At 40.6% G+C, this 21,421-nt stretch overlaps 1 protein-coding gene across 1 annotated transcript in view; it reads right to left on the bottom strand.

Moving 5' to 3' along the window:
• LOC126251746 (UDP-glucosyltransferase 2-like) overlaps window positions 1-21,421 on the bottom strand; it is a 63,633-nt gene that overhangs the window by 33,621 nt on the left and 8,591 nt on the right. The window contains exons 2-4 of the mRNA XM_049952356.1: window positions 19,188-19,374; window positions 3,427-3,614; window positions 2,887-3,346 (exon numbers count right to left, since the gene is read on the bottom strand). Coding sequence (XP_049808313.1) covers window positions 2,887-3,346; window positions 3,427-3,614; window positions 19,188-19,364 — 825 coding nt within the window. The 5' untranslated portion in view covers window positions 19,365-19,374. The remainder of the gene's footprint in view (window positions 1-2,886; window positions 3,347-3,426; window positions 3,615-19,187; window positions 19,375-21,421) is intronic.

The raw sequence follows: 21,421 nt of genomic DNA, 5'->3' as shown, positions 1-21,421 counted from the left end.
GCCTCGGGCATGGATGTGTGTGACGTCCTTAGGTTAGTTTGGTTTAGTTAGTTCTAAGTTCTAGGCGACTGATGACCTCAGAAGTTAAGTCGCATAGTGCTCAGAGCCATTTGAACCATTTTTGAACCTCGCTGTCTGGTCTCCTCACCCAAACAACAAACAAACCTACGACTTACCTTAGAAAATAGGTTAAGGAAAGACATACCTATGTTTACAGCATTTGAAAATTTAGAAAAAGTTTTTGACAATGTTGACTGGAATAATCTCTTTGAATTTGTGAAAGTAGCAGGGGTAAAATACTGGGAGCGAAAGGCTATTTACAACTTGTACAGAAACCGGATGTCAGTTATAAGAATTGATGGGCACGAAAGGTAACCAGTCGTTGAGAAGGGAGTGAGACAAGGCTGTAGCCTATCCCCGGCGTGATTTAATCTGTACATTGAGCAAGCAGTAAAGAAAACTGAATAAAAATTTGAAGTAGGAATCAAAGTGCATGGAGAAGAAAGAAAAACTGTGTGGTTTGTCAGAGACAGTAAAAGAGTTGGAATAACAGTTGAACGGAATGGACAGTGACTAGAAATGAGGAAAGATGAACATTGACAAAAGCTAAACAACGATAACGGAATGTAGTCGGATTAAATCAGGTGACGCTGAGGGAAAATTAGAAAACAAGATACTTCAAGTAATGGATGAGTTTTGCTATTTAGGTAGGCAAATAACTCATGATGGCCGATTTAGTGAGGATATAAAATGTAGGCTGGTAATGGTAAGAAAAGCGTTTGTGAAGAGGAGAAATTTGTTAACATCGAATATAGTCTTAAGTGTTAGGAAGTCTTTTCTGATTTGTCTGGGGCGTAGTCATGCATGTAAGTGAAACATGGACGATAAACAGTTTAGACAATAACAGAGTAGAAGCTTTTGAAATGTGGTGTTACAGAAGGATGCTGAAGATTCGATGGTCGGATCATGTAATTATTGAACAGGTACTGAACAGAATTAGCGAGACAAGAAATCTGTGGCACAAGTTGGCTGAAAGAAGGGAGCGGTTGACAGGACACATTCTGAGACATGAAGGGATCATCAATTTAGCGCTGGAGGGTAGTGTCAGGGTAAAAGCCGTAGAGGGAGACCAAGAGATGAATATAGTAAAAAGATTCAGAAAGATGTAGGTTTCAGTAGTTATTTAGAGATACAACAACAACAGTGCCACAGAAAACATCTCAGACTATTTGGTGACGATCTTCCCACAGTTTGGCAGCTCTGTGGGATATGGCACACCTGCAGAGAAGTGTGTACTCTGCTCACCATCTATCAAAGCTACAGGAGCTGTTAAATGGTACAAATGTCATGTCTTTTGGGGATTACTGATATTTTTGTTTTGTATCCTTAGAACATAGAACAACACCCAGAAGCAGTCACAATACCCTATCTACAAATGTAAACGTCGATTCGTTCCAAATCCATGAAGTACCTCATGATGGAATATACGAGGTGCATTCAAGTTCTAAGGCCTCTGATTTTTTTTCTAATTAACTACTCACCCGAAATCGATGAAACTGGCGTTACTTCTCGACGTAATCGCCCTGCAGACGTACACATTTTTCACAACGCTGACGCCATGATTCCATGGCAGCGCCGAAGGCTTCTTTAGGAGTCTGTTTTGACCACTGGAAAATCGCTGAGGCAATAGCAGCACGGCTGGAGAATGTGCGGCCACGGAGAGTGTCTTTCATTGTTGGAAAAAGCCAAAAGTCACTAGGAGCCAGGTCAGGTGAGTAGGGAGCATGAGGAATTACTTCAAAGTTGTTATCACGAAGAAACTGTAGCGTAACGTTAGCTCGATGTGCGGGTGCGTTGTCTTGGTGAAACAGCACACGCGCAGCCCTTCCCGGACGTTTTTGTTGCAGTGCAGGAAGGAATTTGTTCTTCAAAACATTTTCGTAGGATGCACCTGTTACCGCAGTGCCCTTTGGAACGCAATGGCTAAGGATTACGCCCTCGCTGTCCCAGAACATCGACACCATCATTTTTTCAGCACTGGCGGTTACCAGAAATTTTTTTGGTGGTTGGTGAATCTGTGTGCTTCCATTGAGCTGACTGGCGCTTTGTTTCTGGATTAAAAAATGGCATCCACGTCTCATCCATTGTCACAACCGACGAAAAGAAAGTCCCATTCATGCTGTCGTTGCGCGTCAACATTGCTTGGCAACATGCCACACTGGCAGCCATGTGGTCGTCCGTCAGCATTCGTGGCGCCCACCTGGATGACACTTTTCGCATTTTCAGGTCGTCATAGAGGATTGTGTGCACAGAACCCACAGAAATGCCAACTCTGGAGGCGATCTGTTCAACAGTCATTCGGCGATCCCCCAAAACAATTCTCTCCACTTTCTCGATCATGTCGTCAGACCGGCTTGTGCGAGCCAGAGGTTGTTTTGGTTTATTGTCACACGATGTTCTGCCTTCATTAAACTGTCGCACCAACGAACGCACTTTCGACACATCCATAAGTCCATCACCACATGTCTCCTTCAACTGTCGATGAATTTCAATTGTTTTCATACCACGCAAATTCAGAAAACGAATGATTGCACGCTGTTCAAGTAAGGAAAACGTCGCCATTTTAAGTATTTAAAACAGTTCTCATTCTCGCCGCTGGCAGTAAAATTCCATCTGCCGTACGGTGTTGCATCTCTGGGACGTATTGACAATGAACGCGGCCTCATTTTAAAACAATGCGCATGTTTCTATCTCTTTCCAGTCCGGAGAAAAAAATTGGAGGCCTTAGAACTTGAATGCACCTCGTACAGTACCACTGTCTGAATAAAAGAATAAGTGACACGTAAATTATTGAATACCACTGCTTACATTCTAAATATACTATACCTTGGGAAGAGATTTAATATCTGGCTGGATGTGTAGTCCAGTGACTTCCACGAAATTGGGTAGATTAGGTCTGGGGTAGCTTTCGGTGAAATGGTTGGTGATGAGCATCAGACTGAAATTTCTCTCAAGTTCGAAGATCGATGGGACTTCAGAACCAAAGTAATTCTTCAATATAACGTCGTGTTTCGGCAGCACAACATTGAACCACAGGTAATTGAAGTAGAGCCACACGTAGGAGCTGTAGAGCCTCTGCCAAAACGACAAGTGGTCCGGGTAAGCATGGACCCACCAGGGCGAATAGGCTGGGTTGTCCGGGTTGCCATGTGTCCAGTGGGTGTAAGGGTACGCTCCGAGGGTCACGAGCCCCACCACTGGTGGGGAACCCACTGCGTGAGCCACGCCGTAGAAGCATGGCACCAGCGCTCTCTCCATGATGTACAGGTCGAACTTCGACGGCGACCTGTAACAGCAAATGTGTAGGTGGATACGTGTCTTCTGTACTGAAGCAACTGAATGTTTAGAGTAAGTAAAATCACGCACTTTATGAAGCTCATCATCTCTGGACTTTTAAGCCCCTCTTCACAGAGAGCAGGTGACATACCGGCCATCCGTGACACCATCTCCATAGGGTTCCACTCGTGCATGACCACCTCCATCCAGTTGACAGACTTCCTAAGGAATTTGTACGCAGGAGATATGTCGACCTCAGTCAAATTTTTTATTGACTTCTGTAAACCAAAAAATTTAAATAGAACGATAACAGGCATCTATTCAATCCTTACCAATAAAATTAATAGGATGCTGAAATCTACAGAATCTTCCAACAGTGATAAAAGTAATCTGTGGCGGCCTCAGCCCTACACATTTCGACCCTGGTAAACTGGAAATGTGGGTACAGGTATTTAACAGGTTCGATGGGAGACTCCCTACTTGCCAATATCGGTTGACTGGAGTGCTTCAGCAACACAGACAGATGTACTGCAGGTACAGCGACAACGAATGGTATCTGTTCAGACGCCAGACAAACGTCTTTATGGCTCCTGAAGAGAGGCAGTAGTCTTTTCACTAGCCTGGATTGTTAACCAATCTGACCTTATAATATTATCCAAGATGACTTGCTGCTCTGGTACTGTGAATGGCTGAAAACAAGGGAAAACTACAGCCCTTATTTTCCATGAGGGCATTCTCGTCTGTTGCATGGTCAGATGATGATGGCATCTTTCGGTAAAATATTCCGGAGGTAAGACTGTCCCCCATTCGAGTCCCAGGAGGGACATCCCCTCGAGGATGTCGTCAACAGGAAAAGAAACCTAATATGCTAGGGGTCGCAGTATGGAAAATTAAATTAGATCCCTTAATCGGGTTGGTAGGTTAGAGAATTTAAAATGGAAAATGGACAGAATGAAGTTAGATACAGTGGAAATTAGAGAAGTGTGGTGGTAGAAGAAAAATGACTTTAGCTCAAGCTGATTACACGGTTTTAAATCATATTTCGTACCGAAGTCCTTGCAGTTTCTTTGGCATGCCGCAAGAGCACTGGTTTTCTAATCGCGCATCGGTAGAGGGATGCCGCACAAAGGCACAAGAGGGGGGGGGGGGGGGGACTCATAGGTACACTGGCGACAGTCTGCAAGCAGTCACAAATACGTGAGGATTGCTAAGAACAGCGGCGAGTGTTGGCTTGCAAGGGCGGCATGTTTTCCTGTCTGGGGTGGCTACGTGATGGGAAGCCATGTATGAACTCGTCGCATCTTTAGTGTCATTACGTTGCTAGTTTGTAGCATTTATATGGGGAAGGTTGCTTCTAAATTTATCTCAAAACTGCTTCGCTGAGCTGTATTTGCTGCGAGACCATTGCGGTGGGTATCATCATAAAACGGATGTTGATGGTGACCTCCCGTGTACCATATTACATAGTGGGGTCCGAAGGGAATGAACTTATTTTTGGGTGTAATTTAATGTTGACAGTGTTCGTGGAAGTTCGGCTGCGTCCGCATTAAATTGTTCCTTTCGTTTAAAATTTCCAAAAGGGAGTGTCAGTAGCAACTTGTGTGCATTTTGTGTGTTTCTAGTAATTGTACAGTCTGGGCGGCGTCACACGTGAGGCTACTTTCGTGCTTAATCCTCTGACTGGTACTCGTATCATTTGGTAAATTCGTTTTCGACTGCGACTGGCTGTTACGTTAAATTAAATTACACATATTTATTTTAAGATGCTATTGTATGTAGCCGGCCGCTGTGGCCGAGCGGTTCTAGGTTCCGGAACCGCGCTGCTACCACGGTCGCAGCTTCGAATCCTGCCTCGGGCATGCGTGTGTGTGATGTCCTTAGGTTAGTTAGGTTTAAGTAGTCCTAAGTCCAGGGGGCTGATGACCTCAGATGTTAAGTCCCATAGTGCTTAGAGCCATTTGAACCATTTTTTTATTGTATGTGTATTAACGCTATTGTTTTTCTTTTTAGAGTCCTAGAACCATTTGAATTTTACCCATATAAATTTAAGAGAACGGCCTGTTGCCCTCTTGCTTCCGTTGCCAAATGTAAATAACGGCTTCCGGACAACTTTGGGCTTATTTAAATTATTCCTTGATATTGTTCCTTATTGATGCCTCTCATTTAGATTCTGGGTTCTTTACAGTGCTGTAATGGCACTAGTGTTAGCAGGATGTACTTCATGCACATTTATCGCACTGAAATAAAATTATCTAATTATTCTGTTGAAACTGGGCTCAGTTGTTCACCACTTGCGAATCCCCGGGTCCTGTACCAAATTGGTTCAAATGGCTCTGAGCACTATGGGACTTAACTTCTGAGGTCATCAGTCCCCTAGAACTTAGAACTACTCAAACCTAATCAACCTAAGGAGATCACATACATCCATGGCCGAGGCAGGATTCGAACCTGCGACCATAGCGGTCGCGCGGTTCCAGACTGAAGCGCCTAGAACCCCTCGGCCACGCCGGCCGGCTGGTCCTGTACCGTTTCAATAAATACTAAATTAAGTAGGGGTAACGCAGGAGCAGATCTAATAATGAGTATAAAACACGAATATGAGTAATCTACCATGAACAGCGTAGTTAACACATTATCGTAGTCAATATACATAAAAAGATAAAATCTATATGCCAACTAGCTCCACGATGATTAGGAGATTCAGAGAGTTATTGACGAACATAGACCAGAAGTTTAGGCGTTATAAGAGTAAATCATTAAAAAAGGCAGGCAAAAATAGCTGAAAGAAATAGTTAAATAGGTAGTAAAAGACAGTATAGAAAAGTTTTAAAGAAACTGCTGTTTGTACTTGAAATAAAAATGAAAATTTTCTTGAAAGGCTGTGGATTACAATGACTTGCTGGCTTGTTGGTTACACATGACAGCCAAATGCTTTTTTATATTTTCTGTGGTCTCCTGTCTGATAATACGTTTTTCATAGGAGAAAGTGACCTCTCAATTTCTGCAGAGCAAACTGGAGCAAATCAAACACTGAACTGTTGTGAAACGTCCCCTTTGAACAATAGTACACTACTGTGCTTAAACTGACACACAATATTTTGTTAGCGCAACGCAATCTGACTTTCAATAATCCCTACAAAAGAATGGCCCTGACTAACATTAAACTATACCTTTCACAAATGACTTACCTCACAAAAATCTTCGCTACTCAAGCTACTGCAATACAGCGAACGCCACTACTGCCTGCTAAATAAAAGATTCAAACTATGGAAGGCACTAACTACTGATAGGGATAGTTAGCAAATGAAAGATATTAATAGAGAACAAACAATGTATTTACCTTGATATCATCATATATAAATATAGCAGTTCATGACAAATTTCAAAACTCCGCCATCTCTCTCCCCACATCCACCACTGCTGGCGGCTCACCTCCAACTGCGCAACGCTACACGCTGTTCACAGCCAGCTGCCTAACACTACAATGGCGAGTATTACAACAATGCAAAACAGCCACAGGCTGCACACAGCACAGCCAGTGATTTTCATACAGAGGTGGCGTTACCAATAAAAAAACCTAAACAGCCTACTTACATAGCCCCCATGCTCCCCACAAAAAATTTTACAAATTGGTTGGGGCAGTGGCCAAAACATATTTGTTAAAATTTTTCATAATCGTAATTACAATAACAAAGAAATCAAATGCACACACTTATTGATACAATGTTGGTCAAAAGCTAAAATTTTCTCACAGTCCATAAAGACAGTCCTGATCGTTTATCACAGTGCAGTGTTTTTCTCAAAGTCTGAGCAGTAAAAGAAAATGCACACGGAAGTAGTGGATTTCCATGCAGTCTTGAAGAAGTAGCGTTGTCCTTCCAACGGAAAGACAGTGCTGACTCTTGACATGCTGACAGGTAATGGGCCACAGCAGAGCAAACTTACAGCAGAGTCATTCGAAGTTTTGAAGAGTATTGGTGGGTAGGTCATCACAGAGCAGACCCACTGTAGTCCTGGTAGAGATTATGGTATTGGTGGGCCACCAGAGGTGCAGACCCACTGCAGTCCTTGTAGAAATAATGGTACTGGTGAGTCATCAAAGGTGTAGACCCACTGTAGTCCTTGTAGAAATAATGGTATTGGTGGGTCATCAAAGATGCAGACCCACTGTAGTCCTTGTAGAGATGGCCAGCAGCCATCCGTTGTGACTGTGCAGATGCACAATCACCATTGAAGAGTCTTGCGGATAATATAGCAAGTCCATAACCACCACTTGTGCACTCACAGAGTTTTTGGAATTGTCCTTAGAACCAGCAATGCTGTTATCCAGTCCCTCGCTGAATTATTAACACACGTACAAACACTAACAGTCCCTACTTCTCACATATTGTCCATATACTATGACCAACAGAAACGTGTGCAGTGAAATGTAACGTACAAGTTAAGAATATGATGAACTGGTGTCAATTACAATTTTATAACATAAGAATACAATTACAAAGGTACAAACTACATCATTAAAGAACATAACAATACAGATAACATTTGTAGTACAGGCTTTACAACAGAATAGAAATAAACATATACATCAATGTTACAGGAATTATGAGATAAGTAGATACATAAAAGATCAGAATAAATTTTGAAACATCAACTTCACACATGAGCATTAAAACAAAACAGAATAAATAATGTCTAAGCATCTTTACAAGTTAAATAACATATTATTAATACCAATTATATTTGAGGATAACAGTATTCCTCATCATAGTGAATAGTATTAGAAAAAAATTCTATGAAACTACACAGAGACAGGAAGAAAATAAATACAGAAGGGTACACAAACACATAGGGGGATAACACAATGGAAAGGACAGGGTTCGTTTTCAGTGTAACTTTTGGTACTGCAGTATTTTGCGAACCAAACCTTTTTTTGTTCTTGGAGATCTCCCTTCGTTCATCATTATTCCCAAAAAGTCCTATCTGTACCTCTTTTCTGTATTATTTCTTTCAAAATAAATATGGCTCATTGTACAATACTCATTTAATCCCAAATCGTTTTCATATAACTTTCAAAGCATTCTTTCCCTATTCTCCGTAGTTAGGTTCTTATATAGTCTACCCCCTCTTAAGCTAACTTAAATCTACTGAGCTCAGATATTAAACTAAGGAACGAGGCAATGCAGCAGCACAAAACAATTAACACAAACAGCAATGATAAAAAATACAAAAGGCAAAGCAAGCAGCATAAATTACAACTAATATAAGGCAATGAGCAGCAAACAAGAAAAAATAAATCAGTAGTAAAACTGGCTTAAAAGAATAATACAAAGTGAAATTTAGTAGCACTATGCATGGCAAACAGCAGCAGCAAATGCTATAATTAATACCTAAGCATGGCAAAGATCAAGCAGAAAAAATATTACACTAAAGACAACAACACAGACAAGGGAAATGTCTATTCACATCTTAATGTCTATGTAATTAAAGTGGTGCACCACAAAAACTAATTCTACAAAAAATTACTAAGTACTAGAAAAGAAAATTATGTATGCAGTTCCTGTGAAGATAAATGTCTTTTTGTGCTCCCTCATTTGTTTGAAAAAAATTATTATTTACTCGATCTGTAGACAGAAAATATTTATATTAGTACATCTATAAAATTTTATTTTAACCAATGCTGCAGTGCAGCTAGAAACTAGATATTAAACAAAATGAGTAAACAAATACATAAAGCAAGCCATATGGCATTTCTCTCAATTAGCAAGACAATAGCTGTGAAATGTTTCTCATCGTTTCATTAGGCATTTTAGGAAATATCATAAATTAAGAGCTCCACAGTGTAATCATATGTTTTCAAGTTCGACCGTGTCGTTTTTGCGATGCTTTATACAAAGGAATGTCAGAAGCGAGGTTAATGGCCTCTTTTTTCCTCCACCTAATGGCTTTTTCTCCGGGCGGCTGTCGCCCAGCTGGGTGCCCACGACGCATTACGTGCAGGTGGTCACTTAACTTTCTTACCGAAATATTTACGACACCAGTTTCCGCTACAGTGACAGTCTCAGATAAAAAATTTCACAGGCCAAGAATTTACGTTGCAAATGTGTAGAAACAAAAATCCTATGAATATAACAGTGTTCAAAAAGTTTTCGTCGGCATTGTGATACATTCACACATTTACACACATTTCATAACTCTTAAAATACGATTCTTGGTTTCCAACATCCTTTTCCACAAATCAGAGTCCCTAAACACTACTCATTATTCCTTACCTTATTACACATATACATATTCGTCGACACTTCTTCAATATATAGCATCAGCTTACTGATCATAAACATACCGCAACAGCATAATACACATAGTCATCGTAATAATAACATCATAACACCTCAGTCAACTCTCAAAATCGTCGTAGCTTCCTCCAATAATTTCAAAACCTAAAAAAAATTCACTGCTCATGTCAAAAGTGTCATCTACCTCAAATGTACTTTAAAATCATGCTCCCTTACCAAATACATCATTCAAAGCTCTCATAGTATCACAATCGTTCCGAAAAAATATGAACAGTTCACAAAGTACAGACAAAATACAATTTCATAAGTGTGAAATTACCCAACTGTGAAATTGCGTAAACATGTGTCACTGATGTAGTAAAAAAAATGTTTATCTCTCAGTTAAATGATCAGATAGCTGTGTAATTATGTGTTAGAGAAATATGGTACTGATGTGTAAAGTTGTGTAAGCAAATACCATATTAGCTAGGGCTCCTTGTGCTTGCCAAACACATGGTACACAAAGTAAGCATGTACCCCCCTGAGGATTAATGTAATTATACCCTCAGGTGTTACAGATTACAGCAATGGAATGAAATATATCACGGAAAACACTTGTATCATTGCACTTCAAATATCTAAAAAAAAAAATGTTTTAAGTGCGAAATTAATCACTCAAATACGTGTACTGTAGCGCTAAACTGTGCGTCATGTTGTAAGATAATCTCTGTGGCAGTCTCGTATTTATCGTCCTCTGTAGGCAAAGTTCTGCTGAAGTCAATGTACTTACCTCATGATACACAAAAGTGAAATGCTTTGCATATAGATATCTTAGTTATTACGGTTATTGCCGTGATGAGGAAAGTACTGTGCTGTAACGTATTGTTGTGCTACGGAAAAGGCAGTCTCATTGTAGCTATACCACAAAAGTTACTACTAAAACATGTTTTTCTTTCCAGAAGAATTCAGAAAGCTGTGCAGATATAAAACAGATACACCGCAAAAGCAACATTGTAAATTGTCACTCATTAGTAGCGTCGTGATAAAATCGTGTAGCTGTCACATAAACTAACCTCTGTGTCATCTGGTATCTCTCAGAAAGCACTTTAATTTCAGAATGTATTTTCAAATAAACCAAAATGTTGCATTAAAATCTCATTAACAGTACTGCTAAATGTTCTAAGTATGTGAGCCTTATAGTCGTTACGTAATCGTGCAACAAACAAGCAAGAATGCACACACACAATAACACTGTGTCGTCTGTTCACAATAACAATGCATTCGTAATTTCTGTTTAAATAAGTTCTCTTGGTTCTTGATTGGATATTTAACTTCAAACATTGTTGTATGTTAACAGTTTCTTAAGTCTGACAAAGCTTACTAGCAATGTAAAGTAAAAAGTTATATGGCAAAGACAAAGTTAAAAAGCAGATTATCTTTCAATAAACGGTTTTACATGTGAAATGTGGTGTAAACCTTTACTCTTCATAGTACTCAGAGTTTGAACTTGAATGCAATTGTCATGCGGTATACGTCGGTAAAGAATACTGAAATTTTTCTCAAGGTTAGCGTCTATGTTATTTTTCTCTGAGCCAGCCGGCGCACGCGGCTCCCTGCGGTGCGAGTCATTGTCTGTTCCCTTGTTGGCGCGCGTCGTTATTGGGATTAGGAGACCTAGCTTCTACAAATTCACGTTGTCGAAAGTACCCTGCTCTGTTTAAATCCCGCCAGTTTTGATGCAATTCAGGTCTGTCGTTACGAATATATCGTCCTACGTCATGTCGGTAGTTTACATAGTTTCTTGTTTGTCGGTCATGTGGTGGAGAATTTCTCCCTGTATCGTAACTGTGCGCCGAACTGTTGCGTCTGAAGTTATTCTGTCTCCCCCTTTTTTTTTTTTCTTTTTAATGAACAGCTTATAGTCAAAATCATCGTGTCGGCGAGTAGCATATCGGTCATTGTTACGTCGTGTCGGTGGTTCAATCTCAAAATTCGGTGCACCTTGCCAATTTCTTTCATAATTTCCGAAATGCGCTGTGTTATTATTTTGTGGCTGTTCCGTATTTCTATGTCCCTCTTCCCGTATTGGGGCGCGAGTGTCCTCTGAAATACGTAATTCTTGTATTACCTGTGTCAGCTGATCTTGTACTTTGCGGATTTCTCTTTGGTGTTGCGTATTAATTTGATTCGGATTTTGTTTCAGTTTCCTAATTTGTTCGCACTCTTCTGTCTCATTAAAGACTACCGGTTTTGTGTCATTCAGATTATCATCTACCTTCGTAGATAAATTATTTAGCTGATCCGAAAGTTCAACTACTTTCTCTGATAATGTACTAATTTCCTCCATGTGTCTTTCTACTGTGTCCTTTAAGTTTTCCTGAGTTTTTGCAAGTTGCGTAACCGAATCGGTAGACGCAACTGAGTCAATTTTAGCTTGCAAGGTCTCATGATTTTCATGAACAATAGTTTGCAGTTCTTTTATGGCTGCTTCGTGATTCTGTAATGCATTTTCATGCCGCGAAAAAATAGGTAGAAAATGCTCACAAATTTGAGTTTTTACGTCATTACAGACTTTTTGACATTTCGATTCAATGTTATGTAACTCAGTAGTTAAATCTTCACGTGTTTGTTCAAGCGTGGTGTGAAGATTTTGTTCCATTGCGTCTAACTGTTGCTGTGTTTGTCTCTGGTGTTGTTCCATTGTGTCTAACTTTTGAAGATTTTGTTTCATTCTGTCTAACTGTTGCTGTATTTGTCTCTGATTTTGTTCCATTGTGTCTAACTTTTCAAGCTTTTGTCCCATTTGTTGCATTAATTGTAATAACAATGCATTGGTGTCTGAAACATGTTCCTCAGTGCTTTTCGGCAGTGAATTAGCACCGGAAACATTCACATTTTGACAAGCAGAAAATGTGTCTTGACTTATTTGAGAAAACGGTGAGGATCCAAAACCTGAATCTACAGTATTTGCGAGATCGTGTCGTGTCATTTCGGATTCCTGAGCCGAGCTATTGCCGACCGATCGATCGATAATGCTTCCCTGCTCACTAATTGTTTCACTGCTTACGCCATTGTTTGCCACCCGCTCCATTTCCCTATGCACAGTTACCAAATTACTACTTTGAATATTAGTTAATTCATTACACGGTGGCGCTAATACACTGCTTTCGTCTTCGCTGTCATTTCTCAATTTACTTTGGAGCCTAGTATTACGTTTTTCACACGCCATTATTGTCACAGTATTTCACACGACAACACAGAAAAACACAATTTGAAGAGCAAAAATAGGGGAACACATTAACATAGCACTGAAAATAATATCTAGTTAATTGCAGCTGCGAAATACTTGGTGCAAATCTACATGCGTGCCACACCTGTTTTACTGTACAACAATGAAAGACTGCAACTACAAAGGAGATTCTCTCTACAATTACGCGCTAGCAATAAACAAAATCTACACTAATTACACAAACTACAAGAAAACATCTGAAGATTCCAGTGAGGTATCCTAGGCTAAGGGTCGACATATGAAACGTCCCCTTTGAACAATAGTACACTACTGTGCTTAAACTGACACACAATATTTTGTTAGCGCAACGCAATCTGACTTTCAATAATCCCTACAAAAGAATGGCCCTGACTAACATTAAACTATACCTTTCACAAATGACTTACCTCACAAAAATCTTCGCTACTCAAGCTACTGCAATACAGCGAACGCCACTACTGCCTGCTAAATAAAAGATTCAAACTATGGAAGGCACTAACTACTGATAGGGATAGTTAGCAAATGAAAGATATTAATAGAGAACAAACAATGTATTTACCTTGATATCATCATATATAAATATAGCAGTTCATGACAAATTTCAAAACTCCGCCATCTCTCTCCCCACATCCACCACTGCTGGCGGCTCACCTCCAACTGCGCAACGCTACGCGCTGTTCACAGCCAGCTGCCTAACACTACAATGGCGAGTATTACAACAATGCAAAACAGCCACAGGCTGCACACAGCACAGCCAGTGATTTTCATACAGAGGTGGCGTTACCAATAAAAAAACCTAAACAGCCTACTTACAGTTGTAATGTCCGTTTCTAGTGTAACAGCAGCGTCACCTTGTTGAATCTTTTGAAATGTTTCTAAGTTTCGCAAAATCAGGATTATTCGAAAATAGTCTTACACTTTTCCCTGCCTTAATCTCCAATCTTTGCACTGCAGCATTCACAGTTTTCATTGACACATCAAAGGCTGCCCTGTTTCTTGAAGCTGGCAGATCACTTGCGGCCGGAAACCAAACTCGGCTGCATAGAAAGTTAAGTCATCCATAGTTTCGAGAAGTTTCTTCTTTGTTACAACTGAAGATACTTCAACCTTCAGAGCGATAAGCACCTTCGCTATACTCGAGAAATTTGAAGCGTAGTAAGCTGCTGCTGAAGTATTTATGCCGCATCTCATTATGAAAGGCTGAGAGGGCAACGTCTTAAAACAGGAAACCAGTCTGTCGACATCCGAAAATAAGCTTTCTATCTCTTCTGACATCCTAAATCCAGATCATTTTATTCTTTGCTTCATCTTTAATGATTCTAATCAGTTCACCGTAACATTCACATAAGTAACACTTTCGCAAACTTGACTTACGGACCTCTGATTCATCCATATACTTCCCCAAAAACTGTTCTAGCATAGGACTCTGGAGTAGAGATACCAGCATCAATAAAAAGTTTACAGAAGTCGAATACAAACTGCGATTTTCGACTTGATCTTTCAATTTTCCAATTTCCGTTGGAAGTAAAGAGATATTCTTCCCAGTAGCCTTGGAAACTGCATTTTTATGTTTGGTTGTACTGCTTTGTTGAGAAATGAAATCTTCACTGGCTCCTCCCATATTTTGCACAGAATTACTTTACAATCACTAGAAAATACTTTGGATCCGACAATATTAATGTAACTTTGCAATTCACTGCGTCAAAAAACACACCGTTTCTTCATGTTACTAGCTACAAAGCACAGCAACACTGCAATGAAAAACTGAAGAAGAAAGAGAAATTGATAAACCACATTCTAGCCTTGACACGCATTTGCTGCCTTCAGTGACGGGAAGTTACCATGCTAATGAGCTGCAGCACATTGTAAGTATCGCGCTAAAATTATGCTATTTCTCGTCGAATGTGAGCCGGATATCAAACTACAATTACGACATTTCTCTACGAATGCGAGCTGGAAATCCCACTAAAATTATGCCATTTCTTTTCGATTGCGTGCTGCTATGAAATGGACGAAAACATGTTTTGTGGCTCTCTCTTCACAATAAGTAGAAACCAGTGTCATGAGTCGGCCCTTGTGGCCGAGCGGTTCTAGGCGCTACAGTTTTGAACCGCGCTGCTACCACGGTCGCAGGTTCGAATCCTGCCTCGGGCATGGATGTGTGTGATGTCCTTGTGTTAGTTAGGTTTAAGTAGTCCTAAGTCTAGGGGACTGATGATCTCATATGTTAAGTCCCATAGTGCTTAGAGCTATTTGAACCATTTTAACCAGTGTCATGTGCTGTAATGATGGTGAGCCGCGCGATGATCAACTCAGAGAAGGGACGCAGCCGTCTGTTTTCGACTTTGTGTCTCTTCCGGTCCCATGAATGCTATGTACGTTGCTCACAACACCAGGTCATTATTTTTCTTTGAATGTGTATGTATTGTACTGTGCGATGTGGAGTATGAGGGATTTCCGAGCAGCATTAGACGTAATCGTGCTGTGACTGGTCTAGTGCAGTTTTGGCAATTTGTTGGTCCCATTATATATTTCATTTTATTTTATTTGTGATATGGTTAAGCTGTTAATTATAAAATTTAAATATATTTAAACAATTCAATTTATATACATAACATTAATATATTCGAATTGGATATTTACCTTGAGTGGGCCTTAGGAAAAGATAAAACTGTGTCTAATGATTTATACGTAGAGTTTGAGAATTTTTGAGAAGCACTTCACATATTAGGGTGGTAGCACAGTGGTTAGATGTACCGAATGGCAGTTTGTTGGCTTTGGTTCAGTTCCTGATGTCGCCTTCTTTTTTATTTTATTTTATTCCTAGCAATGTTAAACGATTTATTATAAAATTTGAATATATTTTAACAGTTCAATTTACGTACGTAAAATTATACATTCAGTTTAGTGATGCTTACTGCCCTTATAAGTCAAAAGGATGTAGGCCACCACATTGTTATATAGTGGTAAAACTTCGCACGAGCTGCCATTGGTTGCTTTTCAAGGAGGTATGATCCGAAAGAAAGCCAAGTAAACACGTCAGACGATTAAAATCATTACCTAGTGTTATTTATTTTTACACTCATCGTCGTTTTTAATAATAAAGGAATAAATAATCAACACAAAGGCATTTATTTTGGCATTTATATAAAAAGATTAATTAATCCAACGTAAAACAGCAGCGTTCATACAGATTCACGATCAACTGAAGATAGATTTAACAAATTTAAAAAGTCATTCTGCCAGTGTTTGGTCTCTGATGATGATCCGATAAAAGAAGTTGTTCAGATAGTTAAGGGGGACGAGAACTGTGATGGGGAACTAGAATTCAGCAGTATGAAAAGGAAGACAAGGAAAAATATTAGGAGCACATGGACTGAAGGAAAGGAACGAAAGGAGAAGGCACGTTGTAGAAATTTGCACATAAAATTTAATAATCACCAACACTTAGCTCAAAAATCATGTAAGAACGTTGTACACATGGAAGAGAGCTGAAGACAGCCCTAGATTTCAGATCCATTATATAATGGTAAAACACAGATTTCGAGATCACATTTTTAACTGTAATACTCCAGGGGCAGATGAGGTCTCTGACTATAATTTGTTACTTAAGGACTGCAGACTAATACTGACAAAATGGCAAAGGAGTAGCAAATTAAGGAGATGGAATCTGCAGTAATTGAAGGAACTAGTTTTGTTAAGATTTTCAGACATTTAGAAACTGAAGACGAATACTGAAGAAATCGCAAAGGGGTAGAAAAATAGAGTTTATTGAGAGTTTGAAAGTAGTACAACAGAAGACGAGTGGGTAGCGTTGAGAGACGAGGAGAGTAATACATAGGTAAAAAGACAAGGCCTAGCAGAAATCCATGAATACTACAGGATACATTGAGTTTAAATGACAAAAGGAGAAAATATAAAAAAATATAAAATATAAAAATGGAGCAATTGAAACGGAATATAGTTTAAAAAATGAAATTGACAGATAATACAAAATGGCTAAGCGAGAGGGAATAGACAAGAAATGCAAGGCTGTAGGAGAATGCATGACTAGGGAAAAGACAGATGCAGTCTGTAGGACAATCGGAGAGACCTTTGGAGAAAAGATGAGCAGCGTTATGAATATCAGAAGCTCCGAAAGCAGACCAGTAGTAAGCAAAGAAATGAAGGCCGGGAGGTGGAAGTTAGATGAATAGGGTCTGTACAATGGAAAAGAACTTGAAGACCAAAGTAGATAAGGAGGAGAAGTTAGATGTGATACAGCGAGGAGAACTTCAGAGGGCCGGCCGCGGTGGTCTCGCGGTTCAAGGCGCGCAGTCCGGAACCGTGCGACTGCTACGGTCGCAGGTTCGAATCCTGCCTCGGGCATGGATGTGTGTGATGTCCTTAGGTTAGTTAGGTTTAAGTAGTTCTAAGTTCTAGGGGACTGATAACCACAGCAGTTGAGTCCCATAGTGCTCAGAGCCATTTGAACCATTTTGAACTTCAGAGAAAGCTGAAAAATCTAAGTGGAAACAACGCACCAGGATTAAACAAATTACCTCAGAATCAGTAAACTCCTTGGTAGAACCAACTATGACAATATTATTCTACCTGGTATGCAAGATGTATGAGACACGCAAAATACTCTCAGATATCAAGAAGTATGTAATAATTACAATTTCAAAGAAGGCAGGTGTTGACAGGAGTGAATCTTACTGAACTATGAGTTCAATAAGCCGTAGATGCAAAATACTATTACGAATGATTTACTGAAAAATGGAAAAGCTATTAAAAGCAGATGATCAGTTTGGAACAGGCGAGGCAATGCTGGCCGTACTATTTATCTTAGAAGAGTGCTTAATGTACGTTTATACGATTCGTGGAAATAGAGAAGCTTTTGGAGAAAGTTGACTGGAATACACTATTTGAAATTGTGAAGGTAGCTGGAGTAAAAGACAGGAGGTGAAAGGTTATTTACCACTGTTGCAGAAACTAGACTGTAGTTATAACGCTCTAAGGGCATGAAAGGGAATCAGTTATAGAGAAAGGAGTGAGACAGAGTTGTAGTCTATCCACGATTTTATTTATCCTTTACACTGAGTAAGCAGTAACGGAAATCAATGAGAAATTTGGAAAGTGAATTGAAGTGCAGGGAAAAAAATTTTTTTTATGTTCACCGACTACACTGCAATTCTGTTAGAGAAAGCGAAGAACCTGGAAGAGCAACTGAACAGAATGAAGAATGTCTTGAAAAGTGGTTATGAAATGAACGTCAACAAAAGTAATACAAGAATAATGGAATATATTTGCATTAAATCAAGTGATGGTGAAGGTATTAGATTAGGAAATGACACAGTAAAAGTAGTCGATGAGCTCTGCTATTTCAGCAGAAAAATAACTGATAATGGCTGAAGTAGGAATGATACAAAATGCAGACACGTTATAGCAAGGAAAGCGTTCCTGAAATAGTTTTTCAACGTCTACGTAACATAAATTTAAGCGTTAGGAAGTCTATTCTCAAGGTATTTGTCTCGAGTGTAGTCCTGTGCAGAAGTGAAACGTCAAAATTAAGCAATTCCGAGAAGAATAAAATACAAGCTTTTAAAAAGTCGTGCCATAGACAAATGCTGAAGATGAGACTGGTAGATCGCGCAGCTATTGATGAGGTACTGAATCGAATTCGGGGAAGGGGGGGGGGGGATGAGTAATCGTATACAGGAGATCGTGCCACAGACATGATACGTGAATTGGAGTGACAATCATCCAAACAAAAGCGTTTTTCGTTGTGACGGGATCTTCTCATGAAATTTCAATCACCAATTTTCTCCTCCGATTGGGAAAACATTCTGTTGGTACCTACCTACATAGGGAGAAATGATCTTCACGGTAAAATAAGAGAAATCAGAGCTCGCACAGAAAAAATTAAGTGTTCGTTTTTTCCCGCGCGTCGTTCGAGAGTGGAACGGTAGAGAGAAAGCTTGAGGTGGTTCATTGAACCCTCTGCCAGGCACATTATTGTGAATAGCAGAGTAATCATGTAGATGTAGATGTAGATGTAGATGTAGATAGCGGAATATATTCTTTTTCTGAGCACGAGTGCTATAAGGAACATTAAAGTAAAAAAAAAAAAAAAACATAAACTCATTGCATATTCCACAAGAGCTGTTACTAGTCAGTTTATTGTATCCTGCGATATGACGCAGGATTACGCTATTTCAGGTCAGTTGCCCGTAGTAATCTTCGTGAGAAGTATCTTTATGATACAAATCAGGCAAAATATTTCCAGGTTCCATTGAAGAGATACCAGACAGAATGAGAGTACGTACTTCCATCGGATCTGTTGAGATGAACGTGACGTCGTGTCCCCTCTTAACGAGTTCCAGGACTATCTGCCTCATGGGCAACACGTGGCTAATGGCAGGAAAGGGTGAAGCGGCTAAGATCTTGGCTCCCTCAGAACCTCCCACCGCCAGCAGTAGGACCAGCAAAGGGGCGCCATTCATAGTGGACTGCCTGCAAAGAGAAAACAACACACGCTGTAGACATTCTTATCTCCAGCGGCTGCTGCAGAAAACGCTTGCAGCAGACTACTTTTCTGCTTCGTAGATTTACGAGGGTTGCCCAGAAAGTAATGCACCGCATTTTTTTCTCAGCCGAAAACAATGCTACGAATACGAAACATTACATATCTATTATTTGTTGTCTCCTAAGTGAGCACGCCAAGTTTCCGTCACTTCCGACTGATAGCATAGCTGCAGAACAGTTTTAAATGGCATCTGTAGGTAATGCACGTTACAAGCAACATGCCGTTATTGAATTTCTCACTGCAGAGAAAGGAACTGTGGGGAATATTCTTGCGCAAAGTCTATGGAGCATCTGCTGTCGACACAAGCACAGTTAGTTGCTGAGCACAGAGGGTGAGGTCATCAGAAGGCGGTTCGGCGGAGCTCCACAACTTGCAACGGTCAGGCAGAACATCCACGGCTGTCGCACCTGACACGCCTGGTCTAGTCCCCTCGGACTTACACTTGTTGGGGCCATAAAAGGTTGAAATTGGTTGAATACACTTTGAGGACGATGAGAAGGCGATTCACACAGTGAAGCACTGACTCCGCCACAGGATTGATACCGACAGGGCATACACGCCCTTGTTACGCGATGGAGGAAGGCCATAGAACGGGATGGAGATTACGTGGAAAAATAGGATGTGTAGATGAAGCACCATTCTTTCGTGAATGCATTTCTCGCTAAGTTCAATAAAGAATTGTTGAAGAAAAAAATACGGTGCGTTACTTTCTGTGCAACCCTTGTAGTGTAACTATTTTATATGGTATATATCACAAATTTTCCACTTAACGAAATCGCTCTAACTCTACACTCTGAACTGCGCTGTTTCTCAGGGTCCGTACCGGTGCAATTCATTTCCCTCATGTGCTAGTACACTAATACACTACTGGCCATTAAAATTGCTACACCACGAAGATGACGTGCTACAGACGCGAAATTTAACCGACACGAAGAAGATGCTGTGATATGCAAATGATTAGCTTTTCAGAGCATTCACACAAGGTTGGCGCCGGTGACGACACCTACAACGTGCTGACATGACGAAAGTTTCCAACCGATTTCTCATACACAAACAGCAGTTGACCGGCGTTGCCTGGTGAAACGTTGTTGTGATGCTTCGTGTAAGGAGGAGAAATGCGTACTATCACGTTTCCGACTTTGATAAAGGTCGGATTGTAGCCTATCGCGATTGCGGTTTATCGTTTCGCGACATTGCGATTGGTTGAGATCCAGTGAGTGTTAGCAGAATATGGAATCGGTGCGTTCAGGTGGATAATACGGAACGCCTTGCTGCATCCCAACGGCCTCGTATCACTAGCAGTCGAGATGACAAGCATCTTATCCGCATGGCTGTAACGGATCGTGCAGCCACGTCTCTATCCCTGAGTCAACAGATGGGGACGTCTGCAAGACAACAACAATCTGCACGAACAGTTCGACGACGTTTGCAGCAGCATGGACTATCAGCTCGGAGACCACGCTGCGGTTACCCTTGACGCTGCATCACAGGCAGGAGCGCCTGCGATGGTGTACTCGACGACAAACCTGGGTGCACGAATGGCAAAACGTCATTTTTTTGGGTGAATCCAGGTTCCGTTTACAGCATCATGATGGTCGCATCCGCATTTGGCGACATCGCGGTGAACGCACATTGGAAGCGTGTGTTCGCCATCGCCATACTGGCGTTTCAGCCGGTGTGATGGTATGGGGTGCCATTGGTTACTCGTCTCGGTCACCTCTTGTTCGCATTGACGGCGCTTTCAACAGTGGACGTTACATTCCAGATGTGTTACGACCCGTGGCTCTACCCTTGATTCGATCCCTACGAAACCCTACATTTCAGCAGGATAATGCACGACCGTATGTTGCAGGTCCTGTACGGGCCTTTCTGGATACAGAAAATGTTGGACCGCTGCCCTGGCCAGATCTCTCACCAATTGAAAACGTCTGGTCAATGGTGGCCGAGCAACTGGCTCGTCACAATACACCAGTC

The sequence above is a fragment of the Schistocerca nitens genome, chromosome 4, assembly GCF_023898315.1.
Source record: "Schistocerca nitens isolate TAMUIC-IGC-003100 chromosome 4, iqSchNite1.1, whole genome shotgun sequence".
Classification (NCBI taxonomy): domain Eukaryota; kingdom Metazoa; phylum Arthropoda; class Insecta; order Orthoptera; family Acrididae; genus Schistocerca; species Schistocerca nitens.
The sequence above is the reverse complement of the archived record's forward strand: the minus strand, read 5'-3'. Positions and strand labels throughout refer to the sequence as shown.